Source organism: Xyrauchen texanus, chromosome 43, assembly GCF_025860055.1.
Source record: "Xyrauchen texanus isolate HMW12.3.18 chromosome 43, RBS_HiC_50CHRs, whole genome shotgun sequence".
Classification (NCBI taxonomy): domain Eukaryota; kingdom Metazoa; phylum Chordata; class Actinopteri; order Cypriniformes; family Catostomidae; genus Xyrauchen; species Xyrauchen texanus.
This window is the reverse complement of record NC_068318.1, coordinates 9,356,806-9,372,114: the sequence shown is the minus strand read 5'-3', so window position 1 is coordinate 9,372,114 and position 15,309 is coordinate 9,356,806. Positions and strand designations below refer to the sequence as shown.

The 15,309-nt window shown below is 37.4% G+C and overlaps 1 protein-coding gene across 2 annotated transcripts in view; it reads left to right on the top strand.

Annotated features, from left to right (window-relative positions):
• The window catches only part of LOC127635424 (sarcosine dehydrogenase, mitochondrial-like), a 79,140-nt gene that overhangs the window by 31,201 nt on the left and 32,630 nt on the right, over positions 1 to 15,309 (top strand). For both annotated transcript variants that reach the window (XM_052115467.1, XM_052115466.1), the window contains exons 9-12: positions 393 to 479; positions 9,010 to 9,100; positions 9,688 to 9,829; positions 14,492 to 14,575. In XM_052115467.1, coding sequence (XP_051971427.1) covers positions 393 to 479; positions 9,010 to 9,100; positions 9,688 to 9,829; positions 14,492 to 14,575 — 404 coding nt within the window. The remainder of the gene's footprint in view (positions 1 to 392; positions 480 to 9,009; positions 9,101 to 9,687; positions 9,830 to 14,491; positions 14,576 to 15,309) is intronic.

Sequence of the window (15,309 nt, the reverse complement as noted above, 5' to 3'; positions counted from 1 at the left end):
ACTGTGAGTCCACATTTATATGCACAAGCATTTGTTGTGTGAAATACACAACCTAAACATATTTGCTCTGTGACGCATCCCCAGTGCATTCTATGTCCATGGTTCATAAACGGCTACTGTATATTTCAAAAGATTGTTTTTATAAATTGGTTTATAGTGCATTTGTTTCACAAAGTTCAGCATGTGCTATGTGGCAAAGATGGGCTCCCTGGCGAATTTTCACACTGCCGCTTCTGGGACACAGCACTGCGCTGCTTACGCATTCAGTGACAATGCAGTAATCTATTTTGTTTCCATTATATGATCCAATTCTTTGGTATCTTCCTATAATGTTGGAAATCAAGTGGATGGAATAATACATATTAAATATATGAATGTTTTTTTTCCGTCAGAATCCTTCACTGCAGACCACAAACCGCTGATGGGTGAAGCTCCAGAGGTGAGGGGATTTTTCCTTGGCTGCGGCTTCAACAGTGCAGGTAGGACACGGAGATCACATAAACATCTTTCACTTGAAGTTGACCTGTGTCAGATGAGTTATTTCACCTCGTGGCTCTGCAGAGTTCACATGCAATGTTCACCCCCACCAACTCAACATGTACACGCCACCTACTCAAGGTCAAGACATTTTGAACTTCAGAGATCCAGTGTTTTGCGGTTGTGGCTTTCTCATGCCTTGCTCTCAAAGTGCATCGTTTATAGAAATGTCTGAAGAAAATATCTAAATGAAACAAGTAAATCAAAGTAATGATTGTTAAAACTATCTAGTGTTGGGCAAAATATTGAATATTCTTGATTCGATTTTGCTGGCAATATAAAATTAAGCAACTTGGTGAATATCGCAAGTTTGATTCATTCATTTGATATGGCAAGTTTGTTTCTTTTTGTGCGAGTCCGTTTCCATTAATCAATTTAATGTTGGAAAACATGTGGAAAACATGCCTTGCTGTTTGTTTGAAATTATGTTTCTTCTGATTGGAAAAAAAAAATCCTTTTAAAGGCTGAAAAAATATTGAGATGTGATGTTTTAGCTATATCGCCCAGCCCTGATTACATTACATTTAAACAGAAGATAAATAGTGATTGCAAAGGGAATATAAGAGGTGGTTGTTGTTGTTTTTTGGGACATATCAGGTAGTGATTTTGAAGGTTGGATGGAACTCATTCCGGCTCTAGAATTACGCTGATCGTGCTCCGTTTGAGCGGGTCACCTTGCAGGTGTTCAGAGCTGCTGACGGACATACATAAGCTATAGGAATCAAAATCAGATATTATAGACATGCATTCTTTTTTTATGACGCATTGATTTCTGATCTCAGCATGCAAAATGTATATCCTGAAACAGAAATTGAAACCGAATCGGAGTACGAGAGACTGTTATTTGATATACATCACCAGTCAAAATTTGCAAATACTCATTCTTCATTATTACTTTTCCCAACATTGTAATAATAGTGAAGTCATTGTATCGATGAAATTAATGGAAGTATGGAAATGATGTAGAACAAAACATTTTAAAAATCAAAACTATGTTGTAGCTTCTTCAAAGTAGCCACTATTTGTCTAGATTACAGCACTGCACACTCTGGGTATTCTCTCAATCAACTTCATGAGGTTCCACCATTCGTACTGGTTGAACAGTATTAATGCAGTTCCCATGCATGCTGGACACTTTTCTGTCATGCTACAGTCTAACTCCTCTATAAAAAAAATTATGAAAAAATGTACCGCACACAACCCGGTTTTTCAAGACATGCGGTCAATTTGTGTCGCTGTGCGTCATCGGCAAATGCGCCTTCCATTGACTGTACTCACAAAGTCGAAGTGCACATGCGGCAAACATGGTAGTTTGAAAGGCTGATTGCTCGACTGTGCGGAACGGCACACAGAAAAACTAAGTAAACCCTAACTTAGTTTTGAAAAGACATTCACACATCGGAACTCAATGGCATGCTCGGATTTACCTTTGCACAGCAAAATTCTGTGGGCAAAGAGGGCGTGGGTGGCCGTCAGACCACAATTAATAACACAATGCAAGTGTGCAGTGCATTACCAGTGTTGCTGAAAAGAAAGCTATTTAGCAAACTTTCGTGTGAACTGCCCACTTTTTCAAGTCAACTACAATCATGGCAGAGCAACAGTTTAAAGAGAATATTGCATATTGCTGAGCAATTCAATAAATGTACGCAATGCATCCGGTTTTATGATAACTATATCGCACCCTTGCGTACAGTGGTTTGTTACCTCCACAGTATTTCAATACGCACTTCAAGAATGTTTAATCAGACCTTGTGTTGGCAATGCCTTGTCCAATCCCTCGAGTTTGTATTCACGTACTTGCATAAAGTATGTTCTGGCCTTCATCTACAAATATTTTAAAGTATGTAAGCATAAGCCTTTAAATTAAAAGATTTTTTTTAAGCAAACGTTCACTCTAAAAAAAAAAATTTGAGATTCACTCTCTCATGTTGCTGCAAACACTTATTTTTCCATGAAACACAAATGTAAACTAATTTTTTTTATGAATGGTTACCTAGCACTTGCCATACAATGTTTATTGTGATTTACAGCGGGTCAATAATAGCACATTAATAGTAGTCCATATGAGTCATGCGCTATTTTCCAAGCCCTCTGAAGCAATAGGTTAGTATTGTGTGAAATTTATGTTGTTATTCACTGATAATCTTGCCTCTGCCAAAGGTCACGTCTAACACGTGTCCGGATTAAATAATGGTGTCTCAACATCATTGATGGCAAAACAACATTGGTTCTGACTTGTGTAGTAAGATTTTCAGTGAACTACTCCTGTGGCATAGTGACAAACATAAATTCAGTATACAGTATAAAAACTTTTGACTCAATCATGAAGATATTTGTCATGAAATATACAGTTTTGCTCTAAGAGAAAAATGGGATGGTAAAGTACAATTCTAATTCAATTCTAATACAGTGAGATGGCAATAAACATTCATTATATGAATGTCAAAGCTGTAAAGAGAAGTGTTTAAAATGGGTTTTAGCTGGTACTCATGCCATAAGATGTTGATCAGGGATTCTCCTTGGGTCTGATTGCATCAGAGCTGTGGGATGGTCACTGTGTGTGTGCATGTACTGGAATGGATAGGATTCCATCAGTATTCATGACCACAGAGATGCTGTCCTTCCCTGCTGTCTTCCCAACATGTCCTTCCATTTGTCGTCAGTCCAGTTATTCCTTGTCTCTCTCTGTCATCCTCTTGTTTAGTACAACCATCACATCATTGAATAGGGGCAGATAAATATGGAGAAGTGAAAGTCATCTTGATAAGAGTTTTAATACTGGTTAAATGGTGTAGCCGTTTATCTGGTGTGTGTGTGTGTATGTGTGTGTGGTAGGAGAAGGTTAATCTGAGGCAGATGGTGACCCCTCGGTGATGTGATTGCTGAGAGCCGCTACCCTTCTGGAGAGAACACATGTTCTGTTCCACAACCTTGGCAGAATTTAAGTGCATTATAGGCAAGCTCCTCATGCAAAGACTGTTCCAAAAGGGTAGGCAGTATAATTATGAAGACAGCATTGCGGTTATCCTTTGTGGAGAAAAGTTGGTGGGCAAGTCTAGAGAGAATATGTGTTTATTGAATATGTGTGTGCTATGTACTGTATTTGAATGCATTTTAGTGTATCGTGTTGTTAGCTTAGCTAAATGTTAACATTAACTCTCTATATAGTGCAACAGTGCCCTCCCACTTTTTCAGCCATCTTGGTTCCTGGAGTATTTTTCACATTAAGTTTTTCCATCTCAGAGGGATCTCATGAAGTACTTCAAAAGAGTTCTAAGCCATGAACCAAACCAACCAGCTTTGATGTGAATCACATGGACAAATGTCCTTAATGATGGAATGATAAACAATCCTATAATGCATTGTGAATATCGTAATTTAATAAAAAACAATGGAAAAAACAACAACAACTATTCATTTAACCCTTATGTTGTGTTCTGTTTTTTTTTTCAGGTGTCTCATCAACTTTTACTTAATCCAGTTGGAATAAAATTCCTTGACTTTGTTATCATGTGGCATCTGAAAAAAAAAATAATTTCCATTTTTTGGTTTCATTTCACTTTGTTATACTCAAAAATGACCGGCCATTGGAAATTAATGGATTGGACTACAAAATACAGAAATATTGGCCACCTTCACACAGCAGCAGAATACTGTTTTGAGTGCTTAATACGGTTATGGTTCATTTAACCAAATTCTATAACTGAACTGACTCAAATTTTTAGGGCTCACAACCGCATTCTCGGCAAACCTGTGCTATGTGAACGGAACCATTAAGTGTTCAGGAGCATCACTGAGCACATATGTGAATGTGTGTTTGCGCAAGTCCTCAGACATGTTCGCACACACACAAGCACACACACATACATATAATGTGTGTTTAGCGCCCTTTTGTGCATCATCTGTCCATGTACACTCTTTGAGGAAGGTTTCAAGATCTACTTATCATATTGTGTTATGTTTGGGCTTGTTTGAATCGGGATAGTCTGCTGTAAGTTACGATGTGTCATTGTCTATGTTATATGTATGTTTCAGGAAGTAATAAGGAAATAGACACTCCTGTTTATTAGATTTATGTGTGTCTGTGGGAATTTCAAACACTAAATTTCACTGCAGTTTTGCCTCTGAGTGAACACATTTCCTCAGTGCATTCTACTAATTGAGACATTTCCAACTATATTTAACACATGGCTTTCTCATCTTATAATTGTTGTGCTACCAAATTTGCAAATGATGAGAATGAAACAATTTTTATTTGTCAGAAAAATAAAAAGCATTATTTAAGATTTGGTAGGTTCAGCTTCATGCATTGTCCAGATTCTAAGATTTATAATAACACCAATTTTGTTCAGATCGAGCAAGTGTTTATTACATTTGTGTGTGTGTGTGTGTGTATGTATATATGTGTGTGTGTATATATATATATATATATATATATATATATAGTAATTACTAAAAAAAAGTAGTTGATAAGAACAATGTAATGCAATATCTTGTGATATTATATGCAATATGAGAGATTTAAAAACAATCTTTATGGGCTGGTCATTTTTGACCGGGAACACAACACAAGGGTTAAAGTTTTTTGACTAAAAGTGCATTGTAAACAATACATTTTAAGTTTATTGCAAAATATATAATTCGTTATATACAAAAATGTAAGTGGTTTGAATGTGTAGGGAGACTACACTGTAATGATGGAGATGGACGTGTTTGACCATTGCGTCACACCATGAGTGATGTGTTTTTAAGAGACGTGTCAAGTTAAAAACAGCTCAACTTATAAAAACGTGTTGAGATCCCTGCTTTCTATTCCATTCTTTCCCCTTCAGCCCCCATTAACTCTCTCTTCTTCATCCCCTTGCTTTATTTCTAATCTCCTGATATTTACAGAAATACCACTAGTGATTTGGCTGCTGCTTTGATGAAGGAAGAGATCTGATGTGGCTGTATGTGTGTATCCTGAGAGGAAAATATAGAGGGGAAGTATAGTCTCATGGCAGCATTAACTCATGTAAGGTTTAACTCTCATTAAGGCCAGCTGCAGCTCAACAGAGACTAAAGTTTGAGTGAGACTGCAGTCATCTAGGAATGGTCATTATCCTCTGAAGCATATTGCCCCCCAAAAATGGCAAAAGATCGCTAAAATCACCATTTGCGTTCTGATTGGCTGGCTTCTAAGACATTTCCTGGAATAAGGCTGTACATTTTAATTAGTCTTCCTGGAAACAAAATCATGTTCTTGCAATGAACACTTCAAAGGAAGAATTATTCACTAGATTTGCCAAAGTTTGCAAGGTTTGGTGCAGAATCTTTTAAGGATATTCAAAAGTTTTGTTTGAGACACTTAGTAGCAAGTGCTATCAATACCCTTGGCTGAATTGGAATCCAGATCGGAGCCTCCAACATCCAGACCAATAACAGACCCTTCTAAATTCAGACCAATAACTTACCCCTTAAGTCCATTTAATGAACCATAACAGTGAAAATACTGCATTTGTTGCATTATTTTGCTTGTCGTGACCGTTTTTCAGAGGCATGAAATTCATTGGAATACTTTTGTATGTTGAAGACACCACGCCGAGTAGTGATTAAACTGAGCTCATGTCTGAGACCATAAGCCAATACCCCAATACAGACCAATACGTCAACTGACCCAGCCACATATCGAAATCCACATCAAGAGTATATTTATGTGTAGACTACAAGATCAAGACTCCCAACTCTTCAATCTTTGAATACAGCTGCATATTCTGCTTTGAGTTATGTCCAATGTTGTTTCATCTTTCAGATTTACCCATTCCTAAACACCAACTGTGGTTGATCGCTTTCTATGTCGGTCTGATGGTTTCTTTATGCCTAAAGTTTAGGGTATTCTTTGTTGTTCCGTGTGCCGTTCCGCACAGTCGAGCAATCGGTCTTTCAAACTACCACATTTGACACGTGCACTTCGACTTCTTTGTGAGTACAGTCAACGGCAGGTGCATATCTTTTAAGGATATTCAAAATGTTTTGCAATGACGAAATAACAGACTTCAATAATGCAATTGTAGCTCTGCATTGTTCAACACATATACATGTTAGAGGTCTGCACGGACCTTAAAATGAAACACAACACATACACGAGACTGTGGCCTGATAATGTCAGATTTTAAGCCAGAACCCTACCAAACCTGAAATCACTCTCTTTATAATTTCTTCTCCAAGCTAGTATTGTTGCAATAGGCTGTATTTTATGTAAGAATCTTAGGCAACATTCGTAACCGTATCGTAACGGTAAACATATTACACAGGTTTAGCAAGGCATGGTCGCCCATCAGCACACTAGAGCAGAAGGGAGGAAAACATTGCCTGACTGTTTATCAAGTGCCAAATTTAGCTTGGCGAAGAGCAATCTGTAATCCTGTGCAACAGTATAACAGTCACAAAGTCCTTTTTGCAGCCTGAACTTGTTCAGAACATTGAATCTTTGTGACACCTGCGCTAAAAGACGAGCTAGACACATTGTTATAAATGAAACGGAACACAGGTGTCTGGTCATGCTTTTTGAAAAGTTATTTTTAACAACACAGTGTCTAAAATATGTGCAGGCCTTGTGTGAGATGCTGAAGAAACAGTGAGATGTGATACAACAGCATGTGTTTACTTAGAAAAACAAGGGATAAAGAGCAGACGTGTGAAAAACACATTAAGTGTAAAAGCACGTGTGTGAAACAAGTTAGGCAGGCCTGTTTATTTTTTCTTTAATTTCAAATCTGACCCAAACCTAAAGTCATACTTGGAAAAACTGACCCAAACTCAGACCAAACCAGGTGTCTCTGGTCCCGCCACGCCAGGGTTGGGATGTAGTCCTCTAATACATGTTAATTGGACCACAACTATCCATGTGCTCATGCTATAAAAGAAAGATGTGATGGGCAACTTGTTTTTAACAGTTTCTCAGCTGACATCCTTCCCTCAAATATTCGATTACGAATTGTTTACCATCCACTTGGTGAAAAGTCGGATCGAATTGCTTAAATCAATAGAGCCATCTTGGCAGTGTACAGAAAGACACCTTAAGAAACATTCATTGAAAAAGTTAAAGAGTTAGAGGCCAATTCAAGTTTTAAATGTTTCTAATAGGGCTGTGAATCGATACAATTTTTAAAACGAATTAATCGCACAGTTAACTGTGATTAATCATGATTAATTGTGATTAAATTATAGTGCATGACACATTACACAAAACATTAAAAAAAATCATAAATATTTACTAATACTTTGTCTCAAAGAACTTGTAAGAAATTGGTTAGTCATAATTTATTTTAATTATGTATGTACATTTTAAAATGTTCAGATTATTTATTTATTTATATATATATATATATATATATATATCGGCCGGGACTCTTTCTCACACACTGGGTCTCTCTTTCGCGGGTTTGCTTGTGACACAGGTTCAGATGAAAGTCAGAGAGCATTTTCAGCTGATGTGAAGAGAGATGGCAGCTTGCCCATAATTCTCACACATAGCTTGCAGGTGACGTCTCCATTCTCCTTACAGTAAATCCACTCCCGTGTTTATTTTGCCCGGGATGCGTAATGAATAAGCGTGCCCCGCTTTACACAGTCAGTTTCTGTGTTAGGATGTGCAGTTGAGTTGAGTGTGTACCTCCTGAACATATATATTTGCCAATTTTAGCCACAGAGATTGGGGAAAAACATTAGTGCTGTTTCGCCCATTGTACCTCCTATTGGCCTGATTTTCCAAAACTTTTGCCAACAGGAACAGCTTTCTGCTTGACATGTGAATTGCCCTGTGTCCATACTACAACTGCACTTTGTCAAAGTGTTGTGCACCGCAGTGTATCTCTGCTTTGCTCTAAGAACTCATGAAATGTTCCACCCAGCATGTGGGAGATGAACATTGTAAAATTAATTAGCAACATGGCATGGAATTAAAAGCATCCATTATTAAATTACTATGTGGTAGCTGAATAATTGTAATGATGTCATCAGCCAGCTAACAAGCTTAGAAACCTTAAGAGACACCACCACCACCACCACCTCCTGAATGGCTCTTACACTCCCAGATTGTGCTTTTCATTCATTGAACACCTCCCTCTCCCTTCTGATCTGTCTATCCCTCTGTTCTCTCATTTCAACATGCCCTTCAATCCTCCCTTGTATTCCTCTACATTCGATCTTCCAATTCATCCATGTCTTGTCTTTGAAGCCATGTCCTGTCTCCTCAAAGCTCCATCTGAAAGCACAAATCTTCGGGCTGTCATTCTTTATATATTGATTGACAGTGATCAGTCACTGTGTTTGAAGAAGGACTCAGGGAAGTACTTTTTAGCATGTTAAATGGTATGCGGTTTGTACATGTGTTTGACTGATTTAACAAAAGAAGGATAAGGTTGATGGACATGAATGTGACAAGGAAGATGTGTATAACTGAGGTGTGGTTTGTCATTTGGTTGGCAGGTATGATGTTGGGGGGAGGATGTGGAAGGGAACTTGCTCATTGGATCATCCACGGACGTCCCGAGAAAGACATGTATGGATATGATATCAGGTAAAGTTGTGTGAGTAAACTTTTTTGTGTCGACTTCTTTCAACCCCAGGTATATATCTATATATATCTCTTTGGAAGACTATGACGCTCGTAAACTGAGAACTGACTTTTCAAACTAAAATGGATTGGTGTGGATGTGGCCTCAGATTGTTGAGCGTTTTATTACTCTTTTCATCCACATCTGCGTTAATGCAGACATTCAAGAACCATTGATGGAATTAAACATCATCAACAAAATCATTTGGTTCGCATGTGCTTTTTGTTTGTTTTTCTTTTAAATGGACACAGTTCTAAGAATTGGTTCTCAATTCTCAACCATACATATGTCTTATCTCCAAGTGGCATTATAAACCCTGCACATGGGATCTGTTAACATGCCAGTCCCAACTGCCCTTACAAATAATGTTTCCTCCCAAAGCGTATGTCTGTGAATGGACCATCATGACAGCCAGCTCAGGGAATCAGATGAGTAGTATTATCAAGGTCAGCTGCCATTACTAAGGGCAGCACACTCTGAACTGAGCTGTCACGTTCCAGAGTTAAAGTAGTGTGTTCTTGATTGATTTTCTCTCTTTTCTCCATCTCAGGCGGTTCCATCACTCCCTGACCGATAACAACCGCTGGATCAGAGAGCGAAGTCATGAGTCATATGCCAAAAACTATTCAGTGGTTTTCCCCTTCGACGAACCTCTGGCCAGCCGCAACATGAGGAGAGACTCCCTTCACCAGGTTCTGCCCTATTCATCCATCTGTTTTACTGTTTATCATTCATGCTAATCAAATGTCATTTCCTATACTTTCAGAATAGACTGTAAAAAACAACATATATTATTAATACTTAAAAAAAGTACATTTTATTTTGCCACATGGGGTCCATTTATGATGTTAGCCAAGGTGTTTTACCAAGATTTTTTGATTAAACTGTTAAGATCTGACAAATATGATTAAATATTGTTAAAAATAAACTGTTTTCTAACATTGGGAGCCTTCGGGAGGATTTGCAGAGCGGCAGGTGCTACAAACAGCCAGGAGCAGTGCAAGGTTTTGAAAACCTTCCCGTATTCTACTCTTATCATTAGTTCTTCTGGTATTTAGCAATAATTGTATCTACTGTACTCCTTGTTATCTCTACCTAGACTGGGAAGGTCATGTTTCTGAACACTGAAAAGGCAATGTTGTTGTAAATATGGTCATATGTTGATCTAACTGACATCAGATATAAAATAGTCCTTTTTTACTGGTGAGAAAATGGACTTCTAAAAGATACAGTATGTTTTTATAGTACAATGAACTTTTTATGTTTTTATGTCACCCGGTTTAAAAGTCTAATGTAACTAAACAGGTTAGTATGACTTATTTGAAATATTCACCATGAGTCTGATCCCCAATTTTCATCATTTGTTGAAAAAATTTAAAAGCCTGAATGAATTGTTAGGCACACAATTTCTTTTTAAATCGACCTAGCCTTTGAATGAAAAAAATTAAAAAAGGGACAGTAACAGTTTTTGATACGACAGTGTTTTAGCACCATGTTAAAATAAAACAAAAATAAAGATTTAAAGAATAATGTTGCAATGTTTTGAGAATCTCATTATAGTACTTTTACGAGAATTAAGTCAAAGTTTTGGAATTAACTTGTATCATGAGATTAAAGTAGTAATTTTTGGAGGATAAAGCAAAGTTGTAGCATTACAATATTAAAATAGTATAAGAATAAATGTTTTGAGAATAAAGTCCAAATTCCGAGAATGAAATCGCATTATGAGATTACAGTACAGTAGTAATGTTTAGACAATCAAGTTGTAGCATTATGAGAATAAATTAGTAATGTTTTGAGAATTAAATCATAATGTTAATAAGAATAAAGTTGTGGCATTACGAGATTAAAATAGTAATGTTTTGATAATACATGTCAAATTAAGAGAATAAAGTTGTGGCATTACGAGATTAAAGTAGTAATGTTATGAGAAATTGTAGCATTACAAGATTAAAGTAGTAATGTTTGAGATTAAAGTCATAATTTTATGAGAATAAAGTCGGAAGGAAAGTAATATCAAATGCTACTTTAATCTCATAATGTGTTACGACTTCATTATTTTGATTTAATTCTCAAAATATTGATACTTAAGTCTAGTAATATTACTACTTTAGTCACAAAATGTGACTATTATTGTAAAAAGCCTTTTTGAGATTTGTCCACTTTATTCTCAAAATCATCATTTTCTTATAGAATTTAACGTGGCACTAAAAAGGATTTATCACCTTTTAAAACATCTCGTCTTGTGTGCTTTGCATGCTGAAAATTCTGATTGCTAATGGGTATTTAAAGAATGTGCTTTTTGAACACTTATGCTGCTCTCCTTTAACAGTGTGTCTGATTGCAGTGATATTGCGTGATATTCATCAGGAGAACAATGCAGCTGCACACTAAATGCTAAATAAATGTCCCATCCCTTTTTTTGTCCCTCTTCTTTCTCTCTCTCGCTCTCTGTGTCCTGCTTTCTCTATTTCACACATGGCTTACTGTCTGCTTGTTCTTGTATGTATAGAGACTGAAAACTTTGCAGTGTTAGTTACATCAAGACGTCCTTAATTTAAATGTAAATCATTATTTAGGTTGACAAATTTTGCAACTTTGACAATTTAGTATACACTTAAGCTAGCCAAAATTGTTACATGTGAATCCATTATCCAGCATTTTAGTGCCAGCATCTGGATAAGTGTAGCTACCTGAAAGACTTGTTGCTAAGCTACTGCTAAATAGATGATGTTAACGTGTTTCCAAAAATACCACTTTGTTCTGGCTAGGCTCCAGGCGTTGAGCCACACAAGAAGGCTTCCTCTTAGTGAATAATAGCCTGCTGAAATATAGATAGCGAGCAATAATAACACTGTGCGTTCATTTAGACCACTGAGCCTCACTAATATGACTATACATTAAAAATTCTGCCTAAATATTACAAAATTTCCTACACAGAAGTCTTCCTGAGCTACTCCTATGCTAGCAAAGGGATGCGAGATATAACTTTATATAACTTTGGCAGCCCCGTCCATTTCTATACATTTAAGGGAAAAACATTTATTTGTCTGTCTTATTAAGGGGATAGAATACAATAGATGTCCCGGTATTTGGTAGTACAGTTTAAAGCGATAATTAACATGCATGTGTATGTACTGTAATCATGGACACTTTTGTTTCATGTTTTTTTCCAGAACTTACCATATCTACATCCACAAGTTAAGAATCACTACCAGGGACCAAAATTAACAATCGGTCTTGTTCAAAATGTGACTAATTATTTGACTTCACCAGTGACTGGTAACTTTATACTACAACATAATACACATAAATCACAGTAGTATGCAGCATACTAACTTTGTGATACTTTCATGGTGCTTTCATGTCTTTTTGAAGTTGAAAACCCTCTTCATTCACTTAAATTGACTGGAAAATAACAGGCTGGCATTTCTGAATCATCTCAACCGGCACTGAATCAGCTGTTCAGCGGGAGAGCGAGATAAAGGAGAAGCAGAGACACCAGTTCGAGAGAGAGACGCATGCGGCCACGTTTCGTGTGTTTTTGTGTTTGTTTTCTGTTGTTTTAAGTTTGAGTTTTGACACTAAACTTATGTTTACTTGTGCCTCCTTGCCCGTCCTTATACTGTTACAGTGAACTATTCCTAACTCATAGTTGTTGTTTTTACATACCCACTAACACCTTTTACTGTACGTATGTGCTCAGTAAAAATACTCTAGCAAAGTGTATGTTTTCTCTTCTTCTAGAAACTTTTGCCTCTTTCTTTTCAACATCTATCACCACCAAGTGTTTATTTTGACACATACTTCTATAAATTCCCCTGTTAAGTAACAGCGTGGACAACAAGTACCCTGGTGGCTCATTGGCATGGCAACAGCGAGGAATATAATTCTGCAAATAATATTTTTAGCCCTAGCAGATTACAGAACACTACCATTATCATTATAAAAAAAACAATAAATTACAGCATTTCATGCTGGATAAGACAAGCTGCTGTTCATGACTCATGCATAGCTTGTGAGCTCCATACTTTACACCAGGAGACTAACTTGTAGACTTCAAAAGCCCTGAAGATGGAAGGCAAATTGCTTAGCAACCTGTGTTTCTCTGGCCTGGTAGAAAAAAATAAAATAAAATGTGGTGCTGTGTGGGGGGTTGAGAAAGAGGGTGGACCAATTCCTTATTTTTTTTATTTAGATCTCGAGAATTGCCTGAGAAATCGTGACGGACTATTTTGAGCAGTGGAAAGCAAAAGCACTAGAGAAGGGTGCTCTAAATGCAAAACTGATATTTAAATTTTCTGTATAAACTGACATTTCTGCTCAAAATCTGTCTGTGTTTTCTATGGTAAACCATTATTGTTCATACTTCGGTTTAGGCATGTCAACAAACCCCTAACCCAAAGAATTCAACTGTAGCATGCAACTACCATTGCGGTTATAGACGTGATACCTCAAATTATGTGGCTTATTTAGGAGAAGTGTGCTGTCGGATTTACGTTTTTTTTTTTGTATGGCAGATGATAAAGCAGGTCAAAGAATATCCTAGACTTTGAATAAGGGACCTGAGCCATAAAGACCACAATATCTTAGAGACTGTGATGGCCACTTCTGACGCATTCTGTCTCCTAGAGATGAACGTAGTTTAGTGCGAAAAGTGCAAATCAATCCCAGAACTACAGCAAAGGACCTTGAGAAGATGCTGGAGGAAACAGGTTGACAAGTATCTATATCCACAGTAAAACAAGTCCTATATCAACATAACCTGAAGGCTGCTCATCTAGGAAGAAGTCACTGCTCCAAAACCGCCATAAAAAAGCCAGACTACAGTTTGCAAGTGTACATGGGGACCAAGATCTTACTTTTTAGAGAAATTTTCTCTGGTCTGATGAATTAAAACTAACTGTTTGGCCATAAAGACCATCGTTACGTTTGGAGGAAGGCGGGTGAGGCTTGCAAGCCGAAGAACACCATCCCAACCATGATGCATGGGGGTGGCAGCATCATGTTGTGGGGGTGCTTTGCTGCAGGAGGGACTGGTACACTTCACAAAATAGATGGCATCATGAGGAAGTAAATGTATGTGGATATATTGAAGCAACATCTCAAGATAAAGCTTGGTTGCAAATGGGTCTTCCAAATGGACAATGCATATCCCAAGCATACCTCTAAAGTTGTAGCAAAATGGTTTAAGGACAACAAAGTCAAGGTATTGGAGTGGACATCACAAAGCCCTGACCTCAATCTGATAGAAAATTTGTGGGCAGAACTGAAAAAGCATGTGCGATTCAATAATTGGTGTGTATCCTTTGGATTGATATGTGATCTCAGTCCTTGGTTGTGTTGTGTTACAGGTGCTGCAAGAACAGGGCTGTGTGTTTCAAGAGAGGCATGGCTGGGAGAGACCTGGCTGGTTCAACCGAGATGGTCCTGCACCAGTGAGTCTTAAATACAGAAATACACACAAGCATATTTTCAAAACGACAGCACTGCTACATCAGTATATGGCAGAAATAGCTCTATGCAGTGTTGACTATGGCAAATACGACAGGCCCAAACGAAATCTATTTCATCTACCAATAAGAGTGTAGTACTCTTTCCTCTGTTAAACATATTTTTAAAATTTTTAAGGCAATTACACAGAATTCCTGTGTAGAAAAAAGTCAGGACAGTATGGAAAATGCTAATAAAAACAAAAATAGGTGATTTGTAAATTCTTTTCACCCTGTGCTATATTAAAAGAACTACAACAACACATTATTTGATGTTTTACTTTGTTTTATGTTTTTTATACATTCATTTCAAATCAGATGATTGCAACATGCTCCAAAAAAATTAGGACAGTTGAGTGTTTGCCACTGTGTAACATCACCATTTCTTCTTATGACACTCGTTAACCTTTTGGGCACTGAAGACACATTTAGCATGTTTAAGTCTAGCAAGCAGAATTTTCCCCCATTCATCCATTATGCATGTCTTCAGCTGTGCAACGGGGCTTTCGTTGCCATATGTTGCGCTTCATAATGCATCACACATTCTCAATTCGACAGGGATGGGCTGCAGGCAGGCCAATCTAGCACCCACACTCTCTGCTCATCCCTCAGACGTCACTGTCTTTAAAAACCATCATGAGTCTGGATAACTTTGGATAACCTTTGTCAGTCAACACCAC